We start from the raw sequence: 21,907 nt of genomic DNA on the forward strand, positions 1-21,907 counted from the left end.
GAATAATAGCTCCTTTATCGAGAGCTGATAGTCTACGTTGCTCTATGAAGTCATTTTTTGATATGTGGGACATTGCAACCGGTTTCTAGATTTTCCTAAATATGTGTCTCTGGAAAGGCTACGGTAGAATGAGGTGGAGATAGAGAAGACGATTGTGTCGATCTTCCCTTATATCTATACAGTATATCATGATTTATATCTATAGCCTTCGGGAAACAGGCCTGGGGTGGTGGGGTGTTACCAATTGCAAATCTATTTTAATCTGTTTTTTTTCCAAAAGTTTGAGTGATTTCATGCTATTGACCGAATTGCACCTGTAGCATTGAGTATTGAAACATTTTGTCGCAGTCGGTACGAAATTCCAATACCTACTGTAAGTTATTTGTTTCTATTGCGTCACACATTAAAGATAGGGAGAGAGCAGTATATGACTTTGGATAATACAGTAAAATAAATTAAATAATCAAATTGGCGCACAGCAAAAAGTATTGTTTATTGAAAGGAATGGTCTTGGTGTGCAAGTCAGTATTGTATCTGTACTGGTATTTTCAGATGATACCCCAGCCCTACTATCTACAGTACACGCAGCAGAATTGACATGCATCTTCAATGACATTGATTTGAGGAACTCAACTGTCTTCCTAATATCATTTCAATGTGTGTGTGTGTGTGTGTGTGTGTGTGTGTGTGTGTGTGTGTGTGTGTGTGTGTGTGTGTGTGTGTGTGTGTGTGTGTGTGTGTGTGTGTGTGTGTGTGTGTGTGTGTGTGTGTGTGTGTGTGTGTGTGTGTGTGTGTGTGTATGTGTGCGTGTGCCGTAGGTGCTGGGCTGGATACGTAACGGCGAGTCCATGCTGAACGCCGGTCTGATCACGGCCAGCTCTCTGCAGGAAGCCGAACAGCTGCAGAAGGAACACGAGCAGTTCCAGCACGCCATCGAAGTAAGGACACGCCGGGCTCCTCGTTCCCCAATGTGGAACTGTCCTGCGGGGGAAATGGGTTGGGACGTTGGGAGTCGGCCACCTTGGAGCCAAACGTCGCCTCTCACGTCCTTCTTCTTCCTGTAGCATCCCTTCCCTACAAGTAATACCTACCCTTTCTCCATATCCGCCCTTTCCTTCAACGCTCGCCTTCTCCAGTCCTTTTAAGATTTCTCGCTTCATCTTCCTTTGATTGCTGTCGATCCTCCCTTCCTCCTTCTCCTCCTTTTCACCCTTTTATCCTTTGACTTCCCATGGCTGAAGACTTTCAAGGTGCCACTTAAGGTCTGCGCGCCTCCCAGTTCCTGCTCATCGCTAGTCCCATATAGATGTATTATTAATAATCATCTCCCTCTCCCTCGCTCTCTGTCTACCAGTTTCTCGTTCGTGCCGCTCTTCGGTTATAAACGTTGCTTTCACCCCTTCACCGTCAACTCTCCTTTGAACTCTCCCGAGCCAGGCTCATTTCAATGCATGCCCGTACCTGACCTACTTCTTGGAGGCTCGTATATAGAGTTGACTCACTACGCTTGGCGCGCGCGCGCACACACACACACACACACACACACACACACACACACACACACACACACACACACACACACACACACACATACCAATGAGAGGTCTCTGATTGTAACTTTATTTTCTCCCCACACGTATCGCATGTGATGCTTGAATTTTAAGAAGCCCGCTGTCTGATGAATTCTAATGTTAGTAAGTGCATTTTAGCTCATGTCTGCAACTCAAAATGGGTCACAAGCTCGTTCCTGGAGAGTTTGAGGCACAAATTCACAATATTTATCTTTTTTTTAATTGTATTTTTTCGCACAAAGCACAAAAGACAAATAACATCATACACGTGCTCATAGGGATCCCCCAAAGGGTATTCATTTTAACAATCTACATATCAACAAAGGAAACAAAGAAGAAAAGAAGCACATAAGTCTCTGTTGAATTCAAGGTGAAAGAGTGAAACATCTTCCCTTTATTGTCGTATACACCGATCAGCCATAGCCAATGTTAAAACCAATGAAAGGTGAAGTGCAAATGTCAAGGGGTGGGATATATTTGTCAGCAAGTGAACAGTCAGTTCTTGAAGTTGATAGGAAGGAAAAGAGGATCCGAGCAACTTTCTCTCTCCAAATATAAAATAACGACGCAAACATTATTTTGCCTCTCCTTAATTTTGCTTTGGAAATTTCACACCAAAAGTCTAGGGACACACAGATACCGCCATGGGGTATCCCATCCAGTTCTGTGCACATGTAAGACCGACTTAACATGACTTACTTGAATTGAGTTCCGGTTTCATGTTTTGTCTTTAGAACTCAGTTACTGTATATCTGATATTGTTGCAACAAAGCGGGGAAAGGGAAATTGCACATTTCTGAATTTTTTTTGTCATCAGTGCATCCCTCCGCAAATTCTAAGCTTGCATGACACACTTGCATTTCGTAGAGAACCTCCACTTAGCCTCCCTGGCCTCTGTAGCTTTTAGTTTCTTCTCTTCCAAGCTGGCTAAGAAGACTCTTCAACGGGGGGCATCGGAGTTCTTCGGTTCTCTAAACTGGCAATGACCTAAGAGACCATGAAGGCTTTAATGTCTTTTTTCATGGACCGCTTCCGCCCCCCCCCCCTCCTTCTCTGGCTGTAGAAGACACACCAGAGTGCTCTGCAGGTGCAGCAGAAGGCCGAGGCTTTACTCCAGGCTAACCACTACGACATGGATATGATCAGAGACTGCGCTGAGAAGGTACGATACTCGCCAGCCGCATCTCCGCGCTGATGGACGAAATAATAATCTCGGTGTAACACGGAAAAAACGGGGTACGTTTCGTGAAACCGCTGAGCCGCTGCAGTTTTTGCGTTTTAAATCGACAGGTGGCCGACCACTGGCAGCAGCTAATGCTGAAGATGGAGGACAGACTGAAGCTGGTCAATGCCTCCGTGGCCTTCTACAAGACCTCGGAACAGGTACGTCTGTGATTAGCGAAGTAAACTTGGAATTGTGTGTTTGTGGACTTTTGGAGCATGGACTAAATGCAGTGGCATTATGGGAAATTGAGTTTGCCCCTCTCTCGCTCCCCGGCAGGTGTGCAGTGTGCTGGAAAGCTTGGAGCAGGAGTACAAGAGGGAGGAGGACTGGTGCGGCGGTGCAGACAAACTGGGCCCAAACAGCGAGTCGGACCATGTCACCCCCATGATCAGCAAGCACCTGGAGCAGAAAGAGGCCTTTCTCAAGGTGAAAGAGCGGAATAAATTGATATTATCATCTTTCAACTCTTAAAAAAAGTATTAAAGACAATCTTCATATTTTGACACATAAGTTTTTACTATCATTTAGTGAATATTTGAGTGAGTTATATTTGAAAAACATTCTTTAACATGGGATTTTGAATATATAAGAAGATACTGTGATATATTACAATTCTGCAATACTATCACGATAAAAAATGTCCCCATAATTGATAGATAGATACTTAATTCTTCCCCGGAGTGAAATTGCCATATTATAGCAGCTCACATTAAAAACAAGAGGCAATTATAATGCCTCTCGTTATATTTAATAACGCAATACAATAATAAAAAAGTACAATAAAAATTAACTTAAAAATGAACAAGAAACAAGAAACGTAATGCCAAGAAATGGCAATGTACTATAGTCTCAAACATAAACAATAAAGATAATCCTAAAAATGTAGAATAAATGTGATGCCACGGGAAAATGCTGTCCCCAACTCATTCTCTCTCTCACCGGCAGGCCTGTACGTTAGCCAGGCGCAATGCCGACGTCTTCCTCAAGTACCTGCACCGAAACAGCGTCAACATGCCCGGCATGCTGTCCCATGTCAAGGCCCCCGAGACGCAGGTCAAGAGTAAGTCAAGACTTGTCACCCGCTTCTGCACACACACGCACACTCTTTGTGCATTTATTTTCAAATTTGTTTTAACTTTTGGTGCTTCGTGGGTCTTTTTAACCCGATTAACTCTCTTTTTTCAAAATGGTATTCAGGTTAATGTGACTTTGCTCGGCAGAGCGGTTTGTTCCAAGCCGCTCCACTGTTTAAAACCCCAATTGTAAAATGCTGATTACATTTCATATCTGGCAACAAGAAATAAGCCATACAGTCTTTTATTGTGGCTTGAAAATAGATTATTAAATGCATTAATATGATATCACAACAGAGAAACTTTTCCTGATGTATCAGTGTCAGTGTCAGTTTACCATTTTTACAATACAATACTTTATTTTTTTATTTTTTTTTTTTATTAGACATCTTGAACGAGTTGCTGCAGAGGGAGAACAGGGTGCTCCACTTCTGGACCATGAGGAAGAGGCGGCTGGACCAGTGTCAGCAGTATGTGGTGTTTGAACGCAGCGCCAAGCAGGTGTGTGGGACTGGAAATTGCCAAGCAAAAAATCTAAAACACAAAGCGTACAATTAATTTTTATCCTTTTTTTTTTTTTAAGCTGTTGTTCTCCTGTTCTTTATTCGTGTCTCTGCTTTTTTTTCATTATGGGTCAGTAATGATGCGGTATGAGAGGTGGGGATGTCCGCCACATCTATGATAATGAGCCTCAGCCTCAGATAAAGCCCCCTTTTTTCTGCTTCCTTAGACAACGGTAATGACATAACAAAACTGTCTGAGGATTTTGGATTCCCATAAATCTAAAACGCTCTTAAGAGCCCTGAAGTAGAAAATGGGGCAAACAATTTCATGTAAAAGGGCAGACAGACTAGACAGACTATTACCCACAAATACCCCGGCACGGCAGATAGACAGGTTTTGGCATGTTGACAAATTTTTCATAAATATCTCTTTTATTTCTGCATAAACACCCATAGAGCAGACATTATTTTATTTTATTTTTATTTTTGTAAGGGAAGAAAATGGAAACAGTGTTATTAGGCCAAAACTCAAACGCAGTCTTACTGCTGTAAATTTGATTTGGGAGTCGCTTAGGAGTTGTTGAAGAGATGAAAACACTGTTATATCACCTTAGACCCTGCAATAACTTAGTAAATACATTCTAATGGTTTATAGTTTATACCCGATATTACCTATACCAATAATTTTTCCTGTGAATATAATTGCATTTTGTATACGCTGTATATCTTAATATATTTGCAATTTCTGCTATGTATTTTGGGCTATTTTTTTAATTCTTTTTGTATACATTTTAAAATTAAAATGAATTACATTTATGTATATTGTTTTCATGCAAAAAATATTGCTGTAGAGAAACACACCAATCCTCACGGTGACAAATCCCTGAATACATTGTGATTCCAGTTCTGAAATGGGAAAGTAACTAGTTTGCTCACTCTAGTGGCCAATTGCCGCTACTGCACGTGAGAAACGCCCCCAAACCCAAAGGAACAACGTGACGGTTTCTAGGACAGAGCTATTCTGGGGATATTCAGGTTTCACCCCCAGGGCCCAGACTTCTCACTGGTACCGTCCTCTCATCTGTGTTCGCGTTGCCCCCTTTATGTCAGTGCCGGACGATGTGGTCACTCACCTCGTGGCCCACATAGAAGATAAAGACGCTCAATGATAAATGATCCAATAACGTCATTGGCGATCCACAACTTTCCCTCGTGGTGCCGCCAAACCATCTTTGACAGTGTTCGTCAAAGACATCGAAAACGTCTGAAATGCACAAATTGCTTCAACAAACTGGATCAACACAGTCACACGCTTTCCCCCACCCCCCCAGGCTCTGGAGTGGATCCACGACACCGGAGAGTTCTACCTGTCAACACACACCTCCACCGGCTCCAGCATCCACCACACGCAGGAGCTGCTCAAAGAACACGAAGACTTCCAGATCACAGCCAAGGTGTGCGTGTGTGTGTGTGTGTGTGTGTGTGTGTATATAGTGTGTGTGTGTGTGCGTGTGTGTGTAGTAAGTGTACTGTATATGTGCATAGTGTGTGTGTGTGTGTGTGTGTGTGTAGTAAGTGTACTGTATATGTGCATAGTGTGTGTGTGTGTGTGTGTGTGTGTGTGTGTGTGTGTGTGTGTGTGTAGTAAGTGTACTGTATATGTGCATAGTGTGTGTGTGTGTGTGTGTGTGTGTGTGTGTGTGTGTAGTAAGTGTACTGTATATGTGCATAGTGTGTGTGTGTGTGTGTGTGTGTGTGTGTGTGTGTGTGTGTGTGTGTGTGTGTGTGTGTGTGTGTGTGTGTGTGCGTGCGTGCGTGCGTGCGTGCGTGCGTGCGTGCGTGCGTGCGTGCGTGCGTGCGTGTGTGCGTGTGTGCGTGTGTGTGTGTGTGTGTGAGTGTGCGCGCGTGCGTGCGTGTGCGTGCGTGTGTGCCTGAGGCTTTGTTGGCTCTGTCGTGTGGCGCTGCGTTTTGCATTGTGTTGCGTACACAGCAGCCAGGGCAGCGTATTGTCCCGTCCGCCGCTCACTGTATCACTGCCTCACAAAGCAGAATAAGCCATTTTTGCCCACTCGGACCAACATAGCAACCCCTAACTCCTCTATCCTTTCACATCCCCACGTATCGACCCTGCTTTCTGTTCCTACCCCTCTCTCCACCTCCACATGTACCTATATTCTTCCAGCAAACCAAAGAGCGGGTGAAGCTGCTGATCCAGCTGGCGGACGGCTTCTGCGACAAGGGCCACGCCCACGCCCTGGAGATCAAGAAATGGGTGTCATCGGTGGACAAGCGCTACCGCGACTTCTCCCTGCGCATGGACAAGTACCGCGGCTCGCTGGAGACGGCGCTGGGCATCTCCTCGGACTCCAACAAGGCCGTGAGTCAAGCTGATTTTTTTTTTTTTTTTTTTTTTATCAAGAGGGGGGAAAAAAAATGTGTCTAAAAACAGATCTCCAGCAGCATCTGAGGCACTCTGAAAATTGACAGGAAAGTTGACCAAAAAAAAGCTAAACAAAAGACAGTGTCACTTCCTTTAGATTTATTTTATATTTTTACTCTCTCCTTGTATTAATGCCTTGGGATGTCATTTTTTATCGTGTGCATATAGAACAGAATCATTATTTATTTATTTCTAAAAAATTTGGTTTCAATAATGCCGAAAGCGGTGGCGGCGAGGTGACTTGGCTCGTGCCATTTTTTTCTATTTTATAGAATTTGTAGGCGCCTACTTTTTCAAGTTCATCGTTTGTTTTGAGGTTTTTTTCCCCCCAGTTCAAAGGTCATCTGCAGCCAATTCCACATCGCTCGGCTTTTATTTTGTCCGACAGAAAACGGCGATGTCGTTATTAATTCAAAGTGTTTCTCACCAGCACTACCTAGACAGACAGACAGACAGACAGACAGATGATAGATAGATGATAGATAGATAGATAGATAGATAGATAGATAGATAGATAGATAGATAGATAGATAGATAGATAGATAGATAGATAGATAGATAGATAGATAGATAGATAGATAGATAGATAGATAGATAGATAGATAGATAGATCTAGAAACAATAGGCAATAATAATAATAATAATAATAATAATAATAATAATAATAAAGCAATAGAATGAATATGAATATGAAAAAGTAAATGGTAATATACAATAAAGCTCAAAGTTATCTAGAGGATGGAAACATGTGAAGATATACAGTAAACTATAAAAATATGGCAATATACAATAAACCTAATGATAAGCAATGAATCAGCCTATAAATATAACTTGAAAAGTAACACAAAAAATACAAAAGATAAACCAAAGAATAAACCACAAATATTTGGTCATGTACAATAAACCTATTGATAAACGTTAAATATAAGCCTCAAAATTGAAAATAAACATGCAATTTTAACTTAAAACGTAAACAAACACGGCATCTCGACTCGAACGAAAGTTATGAGGTGGAAGATTTTCTTATAGAGAAAGCTATATAGATGGAAAGATAGGTAGGTAGATAGGTAGGTAGATAGGTAGGTAGATAGGTAGGTAGATAGGTAGGTAGATAGGTAGATTCATCCCCACAATAGGCAAAATCATTATAAACCAATAAGAAACATGAAACAATAAAATAAAACAAATCTGCCAATATACACTAAACCTCATAATAAACAACAATATAACCTCAGGAAAACAGAAAAACAACAACAAATAAAAAAAAGTCCTGTATCCGATAACAACATCCGTCGACAGATGTCAACTTATGCACACCTCTGTCCCCCGCGTGTCCAACACAGAGCAAAGACCTCCAGCTCAACATCATCCCGGCCAGCGCTCCGGGGTCAGAGGTCAAACTGAGGGACGCCGCCCACGAGCTCAACGAGGAGAAGAGGAAGTCAGCAAGGAGGAAAGAGTGCGTGTAGACGTCATGACTTTCTGGAGTTCAATCCAGTCCAATTAGAATTTAAAAAAGCTCTATAATAATAAGTCACTACTGTAGCCGTTTTTGCCACCGAAAAATTCAAGATTCTCCCAAGACGTGTGAAACGTGGGAAACATCTGTATTTCTTAATTATTTTCAGGTATTAGCAGATCCAACGGAAAATATTTGGATGCATTGTTGTCTCCATGAGCCTAGAATAGACAATGAACCTTTTCTTGTAATTATTCTGATAAACTCGACCGATTAATTCAGTCAATCTGTAGCCGAGAGGCGCTTGTAGAGTGCTGAGCTCAGCAGATCCTTGTGTCTTTGCAGGTTCATCATGGCCGAGCTGATTCAGACGGAGAAGGCCTACGTCAGGGACCTGCGAGAGTGCACGGACGTGAGCAACACGCACACACACACACACACACACACACACACACACACACACACACACACACACACACAGATTGTGGATTATGCACTTTGCTTGTTTGCACCCTCATTAGAGAACAATTAGAAAGACATTTTGCGACTGAATCCATTCATAAAATATAACGCGGTACTTAAAACATTTGGCATTTCTGTCCTGTGTGTTTCTGCAATCTCCAAGAGATTTCAATACCAGACATTCGCTGTGCATCGCTGTAGACTCCAAGTTAACCATGTGGGGAACAAAAGTATATTTTTCCAGAAGTCTGAAGTCTATTTTTAGTATATTAAGTGTGTTGAAAGTTTATTTCTACCCATTTGTATGTTTTTTGTGTGAGTTACATTGAAGTATACTATGTACAGTACTCATTTGAAGTGTGGTATGACCAGTACTCATTTGAAGTGTAGTATGTCCAGTACTCATTTGAAGTATAGTACGTACAGTACTCATTTGAAGTGTAGTATGTGCAGTACTCATTTGAGGTGTAGAATGTACAGTACTTATTTGAAGTGCAGTATGTACAGTACTCATTTGAAGTGTAGTATGTACAGTACTCATTTGAAGTGTAGTATGTACAGTGCTCATTTGAAGTGTAGTATGTACAGTGCTCATTTGAAGTGTAGTATGTACAGTACTCATTTGAAGTGTAGTATGTACAGTAATCATTTGAAGTGTAGCCTCGGTGTGCTAGTCATTAATATACTCTAAGTGTAGTGAAAGTACACTTAGAAAAATATTTTGAGCCCTTAACCTAATTTAAGATATAGGTATTTAAGAAATATATAATGTACTTGTAAAATGATGTTATTTTGGTCTTCAAAAGTAACCAAAAATACATGGATATGAATATATGAATATATTTCTAATATATTCAAGCACAACTTCTAACACACAAAGTACAACTTAAGTGGATTTCAAATCAATCTCACACAATTTTAGTATTAATTTTGAATATATAAAAAGTATAATAAGTACTTTATAGTATATACTTACTATATAGTAAGTACTTTCAGATAACACATAATACTTAAATACCTAATACTTAATAATTCATATAGTTAATAATAATAATAATAATAATAATAATAATAATAATAATAATAATAATAATAATAATAATAATAATAATAATAATAATAATAATGAAGATAATATCATTAATAATGAATAATACTTTCAGATAAAGTATACTTTTTTTTCCACTGCCGACAGGACAAATAATTTGACCCTGTTTGAGTCGTATTGTTTTTATTTTACTTTTCCAGACCTACCTGTGGGAGATGACCAGCGGCGTGGAGGAGATCCCCCCCGGCATCGTCAACAAGGAGCACATCATCTTCGGCAACATGCAGGACCTCTACGAGTTCCACCACAAGTCAGTGGCTCACTTCTCCGCTCACTGGTGCTATATTCCAATGTTATAGAACTCTCAAATTCAAATGTAAATGATTTGAATTCAGTTTCTAGTGACACACATTTCTGGCCGTAGATTTGCCCCAGCGTTTCTCAACCTGAGGTCCGCAGACCCTCTGGGGTTTCGCAGCAAATATTCAAGGGATCTGTGATATTTTCTAAAATGGTAGAACTTCAGAAGTAACAAAATGTATAAAAACAAATAGCTTAGTGGATTATATAGATACAGGTGCTCCTCACTTAAGGACCTACCTGTTTAACAACCGTTTGGACTTATGACCAGTTCTCTGACCAGTCTGTATTGTACGCTGCATACGATACAATACAATCTCAGTGTCAAGCATCTCATCACGCATCACCCTTTATATACTATATACACCATATACACTATATATACATTATACTATATATACTATATATACTACATACACTATATACACTATATAAACTGTTTACGTACATCATCTCATCACCGTTCTCAGTCTCAATTTCGCTCCCGCAGTCTGTCATTATTCACTACACTAGCGTTCGCAATCGCCACGCCCCTTTTACTGTGGAATAACACGAGTCCTCCTTGTTGTTCCTGCACATCCCATAGATGCTCCATCAGATTGAGATCTGGGGAATTTGGAGGCCAAGTCAACTCCTTGAACTCTTTGTCATGTTCCTCAAACCATTCCTGAACCATTTTTGCAGTGTGGCAGGGTGCATTATCCTGCTAAGAGAGGCCTCTGGTGCACTGTTGCCATGAAGGGGGGTGTACTTGGTCTGCAACAATGTTTATGTAGGTGCTACGTGTCAAAGTAACATCCACATGATGCCAGGACCCAAGGTTTCCCAGCAGAACATTGCCCAGAGCATCACACTGCCTCCGCCCGCTTGTCTTCTTCCCATAGTGCATCCTGGTGCCATCTCTTCCCCAGGTAAACGACGCACACCCACCCAACCATCCACATGATGTAGAAGAAAACGAGATTCATCAGACCAGGCAATGTTCTTCCATTGCTCCATGGTCCAGTTCTGACGCTCTTTGCCTATTGTAGGTGCTTTCAGCGGTGGACAGGGGTCAGCATGGCCACTCTGACCGGTCTGCAGCTGCGCAGCCCCATACACAGCAAGCTGTGATGCACTGTGTGTTCTGACACCTTTTTATCATAGTAGTATTAACTTTTTCAGCAATTTGTGCAACAGTAGCTCTTCTGTGGGATCGGACCAGACGGGTTAGACCTTACTCCCCACGTGCATCAATGAGCCTTTGGTTCCCATGACCCTGTCGCCGTTTCACCGGCTGTCCCTCCTTGGACCACTTTTGGTACTGACCACAAGAGAAAAACCTGACCCAGTCGTCTAACCATCACAATTTGCCCCTTGTCAAAGTCGCTCAGATCCTTACGCTTGCCCTTTTTTTTGCCTCCAACACATCAACTTCAAGAACTGACTGTTCACTTGCTGCTTAATACACCCCCCCCCCCCCCAACAGGTGCCATTGTGTTGAGAAGATCAATGTTATTTACTTCACATGTCAGTGGTTTACATGTTGGATGGGTCTGGGTCAGAGCATCTCCAAAACTGCAGGCCTTGTGGGGTGTTCCCCGTATGCAGTGGTTAGTACCTACCTGTATATGGATCTGCACTTGATTGCTCTTCCTCAACGACCCGGATGTGTGAAACACACTGACATTGAATTAATTGAATTGAATTGAACTGAATTTGAATTGAGCAAATTCATTCAATTTCATAATGTTACATTCAGTTTCAAGTTTATTGGAGTTCAGTACATTCTGTGAAATTCTATTTCAAGTTATGCTATTCAAATTCAAATATCAATCACTCAAATTCAGTTTCTACTGACACATATTTCTGCCCATACAAATCCCACACAGTATGGGATAGCGTGTCTATACCATTGATTTCTTTATATTCATTAAAAAGCTACCCGTCAGTGACACTGACAATGACAGTTTTTACTTTTGCAATGAATAATCATTCAGAGGCATCTTGCCCTTAAACAGAGACAGAGACCAAAAATAATAGAGAGTTACATTTGGGTCCCCGCATATAACACTCCTACGCAGTATTTCACCGAGGGACACCGGCCAGAAACGGATTGGCAAGAAAACACCTGTGAATATACAGCATTCTAATTCTGTTCCACCGGACTTCCCCACAGCATCTTCCTGAAGGAGCTGGAGAAGTACGAGCAGCTGCCGGAGGACGTGGGACATTGTTTCGTCACCTGGGTAAGACATCCTTGATCATTTCAAAATGCTTTACAAATTGTCCACGTGTGCTTTTTGTTTTGTTTTGTTTCTACTCCCACAATGTATGACATCACATTGCATTACGTCATTGAGCAGACGCTTTTGCTGGAACTACTAGCAGCACTAGTAGTTAAGGGAGGCTAGTTTTAGTTTTTTGTTTTTATAGGCAAGTATTTTTTATAGGAAAGTACATTATATACGTTATTGATATGTGATCGATGATGTGTGATGATTTAAAAAGTTCTTCTTGTTAACATTGGTCCAGCCATGGGCTGGACCCCCCATTGATATTGTTCCGGGAAAATCCTCAGAAATTTTTAAATCTAAAACTATTTGAAACAGAAGAACGGCAGAAGCTACGAAAAACGGTTTACATCTTGTTTGAACCGGTATGTTACAAGCAAACACCGTGTGGTTGACGTTTCCTCCAAAACAAACCACATACAGAGGAGAAATTAGCGAAAAACCGACCAAATTTGACCGATAGCTCGGACGCGGTCCAATGCATTTATCGCCAAAATATGTCCAACCCGGCTAAAAGTATCTGGAACACAACAATGACATAAGCTACAACCGGGGTTAAGGTGCCGTTTAAACCTTAAAAGTGGTTTAAGTCTCATCCAAATTGATCCACACACCTGGCCGGGCAGCTCGAGGGGATCCCAGTGCCCGTCAAGCTGCGTATTAATCTCTGCATATAAACAATGAATGCTAATCCCACAAACTAATCCATCAAGGTTCATAAACAAACAGACTCCAAATGCGAGTGAAATGAAAAGCAAAGGGTTGAAAACGAAAGCAAAGATTCTCTTTCTCACAATTCACAATTGCCGTCTTAAGAATATGCTCAAAATCCAACAATTTGTTTTCTTGTGCAGTACTGTGAGGAGATATTCATGAAAAACCAAACAACTTTGACCCCAAATATTTAGCTCATAGGGCTTGACTGTGACATGCCTCTGTTGATGATTTAGAATGTCCAGTGTGAGGCGTACACTCCGTCACTCTGTAGTGGTCTGACATCACAGACTATGCGTTTCTGCATTTTCCTTTCCCAGTTTAGCCCGAAGTTAACATCGGGCATGGCAGTTTGCCTCCTGTGTATTGCATCATGTGTACTGTATCTCTCCTGCCCAGGCCGATAAGTTCCAGATGTATGTGAACTACTGCAAGAACAAGCCGGACTCGACGCAGCTTATCCTGGAGCACGCCGGACTCTACTTTGATGTGAGTCCATCCTAAATCCAATCCTAAGCGTCATTGGAAAGTTTCATTTCATTTTGCACGTTTCGATAAAAAAAGACAAGAAGAATAAGAAATAACAGGGATACACTATGTAGGTCGATAATAATGAAGATACATTTTACAATTTGTTCAACCGATGGCTCTGTAATTACATGAACTGAGGTGTTGCCGAATCACTCCAATTATATTTTCCTCGTGAGTAGTGTTCTTTCTTATGAAACAACGGTGACTCCGTTTAAGAATGAAGCGGCGGAAAGTTTTTCAAGTCGACATTCAACGCCCTCGTCTCTTCTACTGGAAGGCTTTCAATCACGGCGCCGACATTAATCGCAGCTTTGAAATGCCGCGGCAGTTCCGTGGGACTAAGCGTGTGTGTAAGCCTTTCTTGTGTGTGTTTTTTTTTTATTGTTTTTTTTTTTGTTTGTTTGTTTTTTTTGTTTTTTTCCTCCTGTGGAATCAACAGGAGATCCAGCAGAGACACCGGCTGGCAAACTCCATCTCCTCTTACCTGATCAAACCAGTCCAGCGGATCACCAAGTACCAGCTGCTGCTCAAGGTAGAAACAGATCAGAAACCATCCCGATTTACAAGTCGCAATTACAGAGTCTGCATGTGCTTAATGTGGTAAAAGTCTAAATGTGCAAGGAAAAGTTACATTACAAAAGCCTGTTTATCTCGTAGGATAGTCAAACGGTTGTTTTGTTGGTTTCTTTTTTGTTTTTGGTTTTTGCAATTAATTGCTAGATTTCCATGATCGTTCACAATTAATCTCACAACAGACTCTGAGCAACAAAAACAGATAGATTTCATGAGAACCATCCATAAGTGTATGGTTTAGAATAGGTTTTGTATGGTTCCAACTCCAGCAAAATGTACTCGATGTAAATTAGTTGGTGAATTTGAGGTGAAAAATCACTATTTAAGCGTGTAACCTGAAAACATGCTTAGTATTCTTAATTGTCCTTGTTACGTATTCACAACTTATATACCAAAGTTGTGTTCAGTTGAAACCACTTCATTTGTACCGAGTGTGTAAGAAGCTGTACTTAGATGTACTTAATATATAAAAAAGATAACATTTTCTCGTTATAGTGCGTTCAAATAGCAGACTTTTAACAAGCATGCTCAAGTACAGCTTAAGTTAGAATAATAGGTTAATATGCTTTTTGTTCGTGCACTTACACTAGACTTATAAATATTAATTAATACTAGCATCATTAATACTAGCATATTAATGACTAGTATACTAAATCTGGACTTAGATAAATAGGAAGTACCAAGTACCAAGAGATACACTTCAAGTATTCTCACACAAATAACACTTTCAGTGTGTAAAAATTTTTTTTTTTTTCACTTGGGTTCCCTCGAGTCACCTGGCCAAGTTTGAAATCATAAAAAGCAAATAAAAAATGGGACGGGCATGATGGTGCTTCGCTAAATAAACACGATTAACAAAAAAATATATATAGAAAAAATACAAATAAATAAATAAATCTATTAATTAAGGCAGGAATCTCTGTCTGTATGTACAGTATGTATGTCCTTCCTTCGATTATAATGTGTTTTGATTATCTCGACAACCGTTCATCCCATGTACTTCACACTTGGGTGGGTGTATTGCTGGGGACCCAAGGACGTGCAGCGTCACTTGACATTAAGTTAAAACTGCGACATTTGAAAAGTCTCAGAATGTACTTAATTCTGAACGGGAATGGACCCGTAAAATAAAATACAAAAAGAAAGCCATATCCATCCTTGACGTCAAGGGTTTCTTTGCTCCCTCTCTGACCGCCCCGCTCCAGGAGCTGCTCACCTGCTGCGAGGAAGGCAAAGGAGAGATCAAGGACGGCCTGGAGGTGATGCTCAGCGTGCCGAAAAGAGCCAACGACGCCATGCACCTCTCCATGCTGGACGGTGGGTGCACGTGTTCGCTTGTGAATCATAGTGTCGGCCAAAATCTGAGGGAATTATTTATTAGTTATTGATGGATGGTGTTATCTATATCAAATTACATCACGTTAACTTTGAGAATTCGCTTTAAACTTGTCTCCTCCTTCTTCAACGCCCTCAGGGTTTGATGGGAATATCGATTCCCAGGGCGAGCTGATCCTCCAGGAGTCCTTCCAGGTGTGGGATCCCAAGACGCTGATCCGTAAGGGGCGCGATCGGCACCTCTTCCTCTTCGAGATGTCCCTGGTCTTCAGCAAGGAGGTCAAGGACTCCAACGGGCACAGCAAGTACCTCTACAAGAGCAAGCTGTTTGTGAGTGATCGTCTGGATTAGTCACCTCAAAATTTTTACAGATTTCTACTTTATGCTGCTATCACATAGCTAAAAAGAACAGGTCCAATCATGGAACTATGGCAGGCCAAAAGGGTCAGATATCTGTCTCAGTATTCAATGGCTCATGTATAAAAACAAGTGGTAAAAATAATGTTAATGGCTGATTTCTAAGAAAGTTTCTCATTTCCACTAAAGCTGTAATTTGGCCTTTCAACAGAATTTCTTAAAAATTAATTAATTAATTCATTCATTCATTCATTAAAAATATTATGTCATGACATGGTGAGTCAGGGAGAGATTCCTATCCACTCTATTTGCCGAAAGGGTTCTAAACCTTTTTGCCTTCTAGGAGCAGTCAGCCAATAGAATGAAAGAAAGGCGGTGTTTGGATGCTAATTTACATTTTTACATATACATTTTGTATTTAGATAATTATTTTTACATATACTGTATATTTTGTATTTAGATATTTGTTTTTACATATTTACGTTACAGGCGATCCGATCTAGCTCTCGCCAGAAAAGACACATTTTGATTTGCAAGTGTAAATGCAATGTGGCTCAGGCTGCTTGAAGAAACTTGAGTATCAAGTTTGCTCTGGATTTAATTTATTTATGGTGTTTATGGCGTCGAAAATCTTTGGATGTGCATGAAAGTGTCGTGCATTTCCTGGGGAGTAGGAGGGGGGAGGAGGTATTGGATTTTATCGTGGCATGCAAGCATTTCGATATAAAAATGGGATAAGATAAGTTGTACTTCCCTTACTGTAATACACGCTCTCTCCGTGCCCGCAGACGTCCGAGCTCGGGGTGACGGAGCACGTGGAGGGGGACCCCTGCAAGTTCGCCCTGTGGGTGGGGAGGACGCCCACCTCCGACAACAAGATTGTCCTCAAGGTACGGGCGGAAACCACGGGACTTTCCTTTATCGCTCTGCTTGCTACCAAGCAAAGGAGAAAACATTCCACGGTTTGTGTTCCTGCAGCGACGGCAGCGTGTTTGACTCGCACGGAAGTATCACCAATCCGCCCTCACGAAATTCCGACACATTGTTCCGTCTGTGCGGCCAAGAAAGTCACACTCTCCCGGCTTTTTCGCACATCACACAACGGATTTGTGTGATGCATTGTGACGCACTGGCGTAGCAGTTCAACGCACTCAACACAAACGGGAGACAGACAGCCCTCAGTGCACAATGGCTGATTAGCGTCCGCTGTGTGTCTATGAGCTCTGTTTATGTGAAACCACGGGCACCCTCCCCTGCTGTACCCCGCACCCTTATGTAACCGCGACGGTCATCTCGATCCCGCTCTTACGTAAGACGGCGGCCTTGGAGCTGCCGGTTGCTAAGAGAAGACATGGAAACCCAGTCAGATGCAAATTACAACTCGCGCACGCATCGTCTCGCTGACGTATGCGTGAGGTGCAGAGAGAAAACTGATTCCCTCCCCTTTGGGTGTGGGTGCCGTTCTCACCGCCGCAGCTCTCTGCCGCGATGAGCTCTCTCTGTGGCGCCTTTCATGTGCCTGCATCATATGCATAATGCGTGCGCGCAGGGCCGAGTGAGTTTACTATGCGGCCCCATTCATCTAGTTCGGGTCTCAAAGAGCTTGAACGCTCATATGGTCTCCGGTCTGCGGAAGAAAATGGAGGGAAGATTCCTTCTGTGCGATTGGTCCCGGGTTGAGTCAACTTTATATATGAAGCCCGTTTAAAAGCAAAGTGTTGCACAGCTGTAATGGATTAATTAAAATCGAACTTAACAGAGAAGGATAAAACAGAAGATACCAGGGAAGATTCCAGAGTTTTTGTGCATGCATGTGAGCCTTGAAAATTGTGAGGTTGAAAATTCCAGGTCCAGAAATCAAATTCCTTGCCACGTTTTTACTCCCACCCATGCACTTATCCAGCTCCGGGCAAATCCACACGGCAGACTGGAAATCCGGGAGTGCAGTTTTACTTTCTGGACCCGGATTTTCCAACTTTGGGCTCACGTAGGGCCAGAATGAGCTGCGATGGCCGAATGTGAGCAGTTTTAAGCGTGTCCGTGTTTTTGCCCCCCACCCCCACCCCCGCTAGGCATCCAGCATCGAGAACAAGCAGGATTGGATCAAACACATCCGGGAGGTGATCCAGGAGCGAACCATCCACCTGCGCGGAGCCCTGAAAGAGCCCATCCACATCCCCAAAGCCACCACCGCCAAACATAAAGGCAGACGGTACGTCAATGTGGAAAACAGTGATGGATGATACCTTTTTTTTTTGGGGGGGGGTAAAGATTTTTAGAGATTTAAAGATTTATAGATTTTTCTGAAATATTCATTTGCGCCAAAAATCGGGATCATGAATAAAATGATTTTGATTTTGATTTTGATCTCTGTTTGCCTGTTTGCCGTCTAGGGATGGAGAGGAGCTAGACAGCCAGGGAGACGCCAGCAGCCAACCCGACACAATCTCCATCGCCTCCCGCACCTCCCAGAACACACTTGACAGCGATAAGGTAACACACACATACACAAACACACACACACACACACACACACACACACACAAATATGGACACATATGTAGAGGCACAAGCGACAGAGTCATGAGCATATATATGATTACATATGTTATTATATATATTATGATTATTGATATTTTATATTTTTATTTTTTATTTTCAACTTTTTTATAAATTGTTTATCTATCTCTTTTTTTATATCAGAATCAGAAATAAAGTATTTCTGATTCTGATATAAAAAAATATAAAATATCAATAATCATAATATATATATAATAACATGTAATCATATACAGTATAAGAAAAGGTACATATTCATAATATAAATATGATCATCTGCAAAAAACATTAAGCCATCAAACAGATGCTTTTTTTATTAAATCATAACACAAAAGTACAGCTTTTTAAAAAGGGTGTTTTACTTATGAGAGAAAAACATCACAATTGGACCCACTGCTATCACACTGAAAAGATAACCAACAAAACAACACGAAATTTAGGAAGTCGGAGCGGAGTCGACCCTCACTCCGCTCATGTGATGAGCAGTCAGACTGTGATGCAAGCGCCAAAAGCCATAGCCTACGTAGATGAAAGCATCTCCCCGCGTGACCCTGTCAAATCGTGTTCTGTGGGGCAGAAGAGACTGTTGGTGGCGGTGTGTGTATCCATGTATACAGTCTGAGGCTTGTGCGTGCCTGCGTGCGCGTGTGTGTGTGTGTGAGAGAGAGACCTCATCAAATCAAGCATAGCTGTGGCATTAGCGTATTTTTGGCACGCGCAGCACAGAAGGCCTGCCCTTCCAGCCTCAGCATGGCTTATTCTGTATAACATACAGTATAACCCCTACTGAGGTTGGGAGGGCTATATTATAGCCAACAGAAACACCCTGCTACATCCACTGTAAGACAGACAGGCGGACAGGAAGAACGGATGGATGGCTAGATAGACGGATAAATAGACAGACAGACAGACCATTAGATACAATAGATGGATAGATAGACCGATAGATGGATAGACTGATGAAGACATTGATAAATAGATAGATGGATAGATAGAGGTTGATTGACAGACAGATGGATGGATGGATGGATATATAGAATTGATGTGTTACAGCAGCTCACATCAAAACAATAGGTTATAATAATAAAATAAAGTAAATCAAACAATGGCACACAATAAAACCCTGTATCAGCAATTCATGAGCTGACAAAAGTATGAAATTGTGCAAAAGGTATGCATAAAAAAATACATATATATGTATATATATATATATAATCTCTTATATATCATAAAAAGATAATAATGATAATAATTTAAATCTGTAGATATAATACATGTAACGGGGTAGAAAAAATATGTTAGAACAATATACTATATATATATACGCACACACACACACACACACACACACACACACACACACACACACACACACACACATGGTGTGACTTTATCAAACATTGCACTTGTTACCAATCGGCTTTGTAAATATACAAAACTCATGGAAGTGCACCTCTTCGGAGTGTCAGTGTCTTTCGCGCTCGACATCAGGCCTGTTACTTTGAAAGTGGAATGCAGACGGAGAGAGGGATGGAGCAGCTTGCGTGTGAACTGATTGTTCTCGGGAGCAGAGCTGGACTTCCCCTCGCACCGCACAATCCGGCCTCAGTTAAAGCTACAGTATTGTGTGACGGGGCTGGAAATTGACTTAGGCTCCTGAAAGAGAACCCCGACGTCGTAGACACGGCAACATGAGGAATTGAGCAGAAGAGTATAGTGTGTGTGTGTGTGTGTGTGTGTGTGTGTGTGTGTGTGTGTGTGTGTGTGTGTGTGTGTGTGTGTGTGTGTGTGTGTGTGTGTGTGTGTGTGTGTGTGTGTGTGTGTGTGTGTGTGTGTGTGTGTGTGTGTGTGTGTGTGCGCAGCCATTAAATGCAAAAGCGTCAGTGTAGCCAAAATAGTCTTTGCTTGATGAAATGAGATTTTAAATACACAACATACCGTATACAGTCACAGACAAACCCACACACAAACTTTTTCTCACTCACTTTTTGAGAACTGTGTGTGTGTGTGTGTGTGTGTGTGTGTGTGTGTGTGTGTGTGTGTGTGTGTGTGTGTGTGTGTGTGTGTGTGTGTGTGTGTGTGTGTGTGTGTGTGTGTGTGTGTCTGTCTGTCTGTCTGTCTGTCTGTCTGTCTGTCTGTCTGTCTGTCTGTCTGTCTGTCTGTCTGTCTGTCTGTCTGTCTGTCTGTCTGTCTGTCTGTCTGTCTGTCTGTCTGTCTGTCTGTCTGTCTGTCTGTCTGTCTGTCTGTCTGTGTCTTGTGTCTTGTGTCTTGTGTGTGTGTACATCTGATTGGGTGACTGACTAGTGTGTCAGCATCTCCAGCCTCCCACACTCTCTCTCTCTCTCTCTCTCTCTCTTTCTCTCTCTCTCTCTCTCTCTCTCTCTAGCTCTCTCACGCACATGTTGAGGAGAGCTCAGCTCACTCCATCAGGACGACGGTGCATTCACCCTTCTAGCTCCTAGTTCTTCTTATTTGATTGTTATTAATATTATTATTATTATTATTATTATTATTATTTACGACTTGTTTACAATTCAGTGGACATCAGTGAAAACCCACGACTGGTTGTGGACAATTTTGGGGACAGGAATGATCTGCCTCTTTACCAGGATGAGACTGATTCGCCGGGTAACGGTTACATTTGGGCGTTTTGGGGGCGGACTTTCGCAGCCTTGGACGATTCTCGGATCTTCTAGAGTCCGCCAGTGAACATATTGTCTATCATCAACTGTTTTGAGTATTTCGGTGGATCTACGCCCTACCTTTTGAGGCATTAGCACTTTGAACTTGGTACTCGTAGTCAGACCTGGGACCCGGGATGAGGGAGTGCAGAACAGAGGAACGGCTGCAAGGCAGGAGCCTGAGTCCTGTCGCTCAGCTCCTGGGCTCGCTGGCTTTACCGTATTATCAGAGGGTACGTAGCAAATAGCAAGCTTTGTACTGCTGATAGAGATAGTAACATCAACAGCAATGCGCATGTTTGGTCTTGATGTCGGTGAATAATGATTTTACTCACTTCATCGTAGTCCCTGTGATCTAAAAACAGTCTTTGTTTGTTGCTTTCAAAGCCCAAAATCCATTATTTTATTTGTATTTTATTTGCAGAGATCCCATACTTACATACAAACCTAACATTGTCGAGACACCTTTTCCCCTCGTAAAAGCATTGACCATTGTAAACAAAAGACCATGTAAACAAAGACACACTATATATTACCAAACCTTTGCAGTAATAACTATATAACATCAACTCCACCCATTTCTTGGCCATTGCTAATTGCTCCTTATTAAGACATTCCTAAATATAAAATAAATCAGAATTTAGGGTTTATTCTGCCAGGAAGGCACATTTACATAACTAGGAATTTCTCGTGGTAATGTTAAAAAATAAAAAACAGTAGTAAAAATAGTATTGAAAAAATGA

The 21,907-nt window shown here is 41.7% G+C and overlaps 1 protein-coding gene across 1 annotated transcript in view; it reads left to right on the forward strand.

Moving 5' to 3' along the window:
* The window catches only part of triob (trio Rho guanine nucleotide exchange factor b), a gene marked incomplete at its 5' end in the record, with an annotated part of 157,661 nt that overhangs the window by 102,567 nt on the left and 33,187 nt on the right, over positions 1 to 21,907 (forward strand). The window contains 19 exon segments of the mRNA XM_080005935.1: positions 819 to 938; positions 2,635 to 2,733; positions 2,862 to 2,954; positions 3,073 to 3,222; positions 3,742 to 3,856; positions 4,255 to 4,370; positions 5,704 to 5,826; positions 6,555 to 6,740; positions 8,156 to 8,271; positions 8,617 to 8,683; positions 9,982 to 10,091; positions 12,300 to 12,369; positions 13,528 to 13,617; positions 14,099 to 14,191; positions 15,438 to 15,549; positions 15,707 to 15,897; positions 16,713 to 16,814; positions 17,997 to 18,136; positions 18,318 to 18,417. Coding sequence (XP_079862061.1) covers positions 819 to 938; positions 2,635 to 2,733; positions 2,862 to 2,954; positions 3,073 to 3,222; positions 3,742 to 3,856; positions 4,255 to 4,370; positions 5,704 to 5,826; positions 6,555 to 6,740; positions 8,156 to 8,271; positions 8,617 to 8,683; positions 9,982 to 10,091; positions 12,300 to 12,369; positions 13,528 to 13,617; positions 14,099 to 14,191; positions 15,438 to 15,549; positions 15,707 to 15,897; positions 16,713 to 16,814; positions 17,997 to 18,136; positions 18,318 to 18,417 — 2,193 coding nt within the window.

The sequence above is a fragment of the Zeus faber genome (genome assembly GCF_960531495.2).
Source record: "Zeus faber genome assembly, chromosome: 8".
In the NCBI taxonomy this organism is placed as follows: Eukaryota; Metazoa; Chordata; class Actinopteri; order Zeiformes; family Zeidae; genus Zeus; species Zeus faber.